This window comes from Cricetulus griseus, chromosome 5 (genome assembly GCF_003668045.3).
Source record: "Cricetulus griseus strain 17A/GY chromosome 5, alternate assembly CriGri-PICRH-1.0, whole genome shotgun sequence".
Classification (NCBI taxonomy): domain Eukaryota; kingdom Metazoa; phylum Chordata; class Mammalia; order Rodentia; family Cricetidae; genus Cricetulus; species Cricetulus griseus.
This window is the reverse complement of record NC_048598.1, coordinates 99,090,890-99,095,683: the sequence shown is the minus strand read 5'-3', so window position 1 is coordinate 99,095,683 and position 4,794 is coordinate 99,090,890. Positions and strand designations below refer to the sequence as shown.

At 44.4% G+C, this 4,794-nt stretch overlaps 1 protein-coding gene across 1 annotated transcript; it reads left to right on the top strand.

The window, feature by feature from the left end:
• Positions 1-3,464: 3,464 nt before the first annotated feature.
• On the top strand, positions 3,465-4,415 carry LOC100755097 (olfactory receptor 10H2). Its single transcript, XM_027419585.1, has one exon. The coding sequence runs from the start codon at positions 3,465-3,467 to the stop codon at positions 4,413-4,415; it is 951 nt and encodes a 316-aa protein (XP_027275386.1).
• Positions 4,416-4,794: the final 379 nt, after the last annotated feature.

Below are 4,794 nucleotides of genomic sequence, written 5' to 3'. Positions count from 1 at the left end.
GCTCCCAACTTGCTCAGGAGATCTTGTTCCTTTCCCCTTCTCCGGGGGACCATGTATGTCTCTCTTAGAGTCCTCCTTGTTGGCTAGCTTCTCTGGCAGTGTGGATTGTAGGCTGGTAATCCTTTACTCTATGTCTAAAATGCCTATATGAGTGAGTACATACCATGTTTGTCTTTTTATGACTGGGTCACCTCGCTCAGAATTGTTTCATCCATTTGCCTTCAAATTTCAAGATTCCATTGTTTTTTTTTTTTTTTTCCACTGAGTAGTACTCCATTGTGTCAAAGTACCACATTTTCTGCATCTATTCTTCGGTTGAGGGGCATCTAGGTTGCTTTGAGGTTCTGGCTATTACAATTAATGCTGCTATGAACATCATTGAACAGATGTCCTCGTTGTATGAATGTGATTCTTTTGGGTGTATGCCTAAGCGTGAATTGCTGGATCTTGTGGCAGACTGATTTCCATTTTCTTGAGGAGTCGCCATACTGATTTCCAAAGTGGCTGTATGAGTTGGCACTCCCACCAGCAGTGGAGGAGTGTTCCCCTTTCTCCACATCCTCTCCAGCATAATCTGTCATTGGTGTTACTGATTTTAGCCATTTGGACAGGAGTAAGATGGTATCTCAGAGCTGTTTTGATTTGCATTTCCCTGATGGCTAAGAATTTCTTAAGTGTCTATCAACCATTTTAGATTCCTAAAAGAGAATTGTCTATTTCGTTCTGTACCCCACTGTTTAATTGGATTATTTGGTGTTTTGGAGACTTGCTTCTTGAATTCTTTGTAAATTTTGGCGATCAGCCCTCTGTCGGATGTGGGGTTGGTGAAGATCTTTCCCCATTTTGTGGGCTGCCATTTAACATCAGATTTTCCAGCCATGTATTCTATTATTTTGATTCCGTATTCTATAAGTCATTCTCTTAGTGTAGAATGAAGCATTTGATATTAATGAAATAACTAAGCATTTTAATCAGCATTCACAATGATATATAACTACAGCATTTATTAATTCCAAGACATTTTTACTAATATGAAAAGAAAATGCCATATTTAAAGGAAAGAGAGCCATAAAACAACAGAAATTTTAAAATTTAAATTCTGACAGTCTAAAGCTGGTTAGTTATCACTCCCTACTCTCTTTACCCCTTTTTCCTGACATGGATCTGCCTTCTCTCCCTCTGGACTTACCTACTAAGAACATTCCAAACAGATAAAGAACACACTATGTGCTCCTCCCTGTCTGGCTTCTTTCATTCAGTACCCCATTTTCTAGGGTCTTCATATTGCCGAAGGATTTGTACTGTATTTGAACTACATTGTTCAGACAGGTCACTTTTTTTTATTGAACTATACATTTTCTCTTTCCCTCCTCCCCTCTCCCCTTCCCTCTTTCCCCCTGCCCCCATGCTCCCAATTTACTCTTTTTCCCCTTCCTAGGTGGATCCATGTGTGTCTCTTTTAGGGAACTCTTTGTTACCTAGATTATCTGGGTTTGTGACCTATAGTCTGGTTGTCCTTTGCTCTATGTCTAAAATTCATATATGAGTGAGTACATATTATATTTGTCTTTCTGGGTCTGGTTTACCTCACTCAGGATGGCTTTCTGTAGTTCCATCCATTTTCCTGCAAATTTCAAGATGTCATTGTTCTTTTACCACTGAGTAGTACTCCATTATGTAACTGTACCACATTTTCCTTGTCCATTCTTCGGTTGAGGGGTGTCTAGGTTGATTCTAGGTTCTGGCTATTACAAATAATGCTGCTATGGACATAGATGAGCAGATGTCCTTGTTGTATGAATGTGCATTGTTTGGGTATATGCCCAAAAGTGGTATTTCTGGGGTCTTGAGGTAGATTGATCCCCAGTTTTCTGAGAAACCCCCATACTGATTTCCAAAATGGTGTACATGTTTGCACTCCCACCAGCAATGTGGGAGTATTCCCCTTACCCCACATCCTCTCCAGCATAAACTGTTATCAGAGTTTTTGATCTTGGCCATTCTGACAGGTATAAGATGGTATCTCAGAGTTGTTTTGATTTGCATTTCCCTGATGGCTAAGGATATTGAGCATTTCCTTAAGTGTCTTTTGGCCATTTGAGATTGTTCTGTTGAGAGTTTTCTGTTTAGATCTTTACCCCATTTTTTTTTTTTATTGGATTACTTGGTCTTTCGATGTCTAGGCTCTTGAGTTCTTTGTGTATTTTGGAGATCAGTCCTCAGTCAGATGTGGAGTTGGTAAAGATATTTTCCCTCAGATGGGCCGGCTTTTAAACCCATTCACCTCCTGCTTCATTTTGCAATTTAAAATAACTGCCTTTTGCACCAGAGCTGTCCACAGCATGGAGAACCAGCAGGGGAAGCTCCATAGCAGACAGCAAGGATCCTGTTAGGTCACAGAGGAGGAGAGTCCCACCCCCTGAAAACTGGGGCAGATGTGACCTGCTGCCCCTCAGTGACAGAGGAGAGAGAACCACAGCTGCTAGCACCCTTCTGTTCTGCACCAAGCAAGTTGGTGATGGGAGGATCCTAGTAGGGATCAGGGAGAGGGAGGAGAGGCAGAGACTAGCATGGCTGTCAGGGTGGTGATGGGCATCTATGAGAGCGGTCAGGAGTTCCAGGTCTGCTAGGGCTAGATGCCAAATTTCAGGTCTACCTGGTGTGACTGTGTCCCTAGAACGTAACAAAACAGAAGTCTCAGACAATGAGGGAAGAAGCCAGAGGCTCAGATAGTGTCAGGGTGAAGCTCTATGGTGCTGCTGTCACTAGGGGCAGTTCATGAGTGTCACACTACAGCACAGCTCAGTTCTTAATGCTCGTCACCTCAGTTTCACGGCCCACAACATGACTGCACACAGACTATTGCTCATTGCTATGTGTCTCAGAGATGGGAGCAGACAGCCCTGTGTCACACAGCTAGTGAGGTGGTGCAGCTAAGTAGAGCCTGCACCCCCTTTCCATGTCTCAGTGAAGGGGTGACTTCCTCTTCCGAAGGAGCTGGCCCTTAGTCCTTGGAGGAGTTGAATGTGTGGAAATGGGGAGAAGAATGGAGAGCCTGCTGTGAGTGAAGGCAGAAAAGCATGGAGGGGGTGGAGGAGTCTGGGGCTAATAATAGTAAGCCAGTAATAATAGTACAGTAATAACCATCCATGTTAATTATTAAATTCTCAGCGTGCCAGGATCTGCACTGATCACTTAAGATGTGTGGTTTATTTAAAACTCAACACATTAATTATTTATTTTACTTTACAGGGCCTTGCTATGTAGCCTAGGCTACCCTTGAACTTAATGCCCCTACCTCCCAGGTTCTGAGCATATAGATATGTATGTGCAAGAACCCATCCTTTTAACTGATCACTTGAACAGATATATTACATTCTCCAGGAAGCCTGCCCGGACAGCACACAGGGATGACACGCTTCTAAACATCTGGTTTAATTCCTACTCTATCAGGTGCAACCAAGATGCTAGGACCAAACTACACTTCAGTGTCTGAATTCATCTTCATTGGCTTCTCCAACTTCCCACGGCAGCTCATGCCTGTTTTCTTTGTGGTGATCCTACTAATGTACCTCTTCACACTGCTGGGCAATCTGCTCATCATGGCCACCATCTGGAGTGACCGGAACCTCCACACACCCATGTACCTCTTCTTGTGTGCTCTCTCCATCTCTGAGATCCTCTATACCTTGTCCTTCATCCCACGCATGCTGGCTGACCTGCTCTCCACTCATCATTCCATCACCTTTCTGGCCTGTGCCAACCAGATGTTCTTCTCCTTCATGTTTGGCTTCACCCACTCCTTGCTGCTCACCGTCATGGGCTATGACCGCTATGTGGCCATCTGTCACCCACTACACTACAATGTGCTCATGAGTCCCCGGGGCTGTGCCTTCTTGGTGGCTGGGTCCTGGGCTGGAGGCTCAGCTGTTGGGCTGGTAGTGACAACTTCCATTTTCCACCTCCCTTTCTGTGGACCCAATCAGATCCAACATTTCTTATGTCATGTACCCCCTATGTTGAAGCTGGCCTGTGGGAGTGATGTACCACCTGTGGCTCTGGGTGTAGGTCTGATATGCATCACGGCCCTCCTGGGATGCTTTCTCCTCATCCTCCTCTCCTATACCTTCATCGTTGCAGCCATCTTGAAGATACCATCAGCTGAGGGTCGGCACAAGGCCTTCTCTACCTGTGCGTCTCACCTTATTGTGGTGATCGTGCACTATGGCTTTGCCTCTGTCATCTACCTCAAGCCCAAGGGCCCCCACTTTGAGGAAGGTGATACTCTAATGGCCACCACCTACACGGTCCTCACCCCCTTCCTCAGCCCCATCATCTTCAGTCTCAGGAACAAGGAGCTGAAGAATGCCATGAAGAAGGCCTTCCTCAGGAAATTCTGTTCCTCAAACACTTGAGTGGTCAGTATGGAATGATTGGCAGATGTAGAACATCACTTCATAGATGCCCAGTAAGTGTTTACTGGGGTGCAAGATGTTCGTTGGGATATAGTTCATGTACTGTATAGTCTACCCATCACAGTGCATATGCTAACAGTTTTAAAATGTTTGGAACTAGGCAACCATCAACAATTAATTTTAGGAAAATGTTCATCAGTTAAAAAGAAGATCAGGATGGAGAGATGGCTCAATGGCTAAGAGCACTTGTTGCCCTTCCAGAGTACCTGAGTTTCATTCCCACTATCAAATGGCCCACAACTGACTGGTATTCCAGACTCTTCTGGCCTCCTCAGCCACTGGCATATATTTATATATATGTATATATATTCATATAGAT

Bases quoted from the DNA above. Each gene is read 5' to 3' on its own strand.
- LOC100755097 (XM_027419585.1), top strand. From the start codon at position 3,465: ATGCTAGGACCAAACTACACTTCAGTGTCTGAATTCATCTTCATTGGC.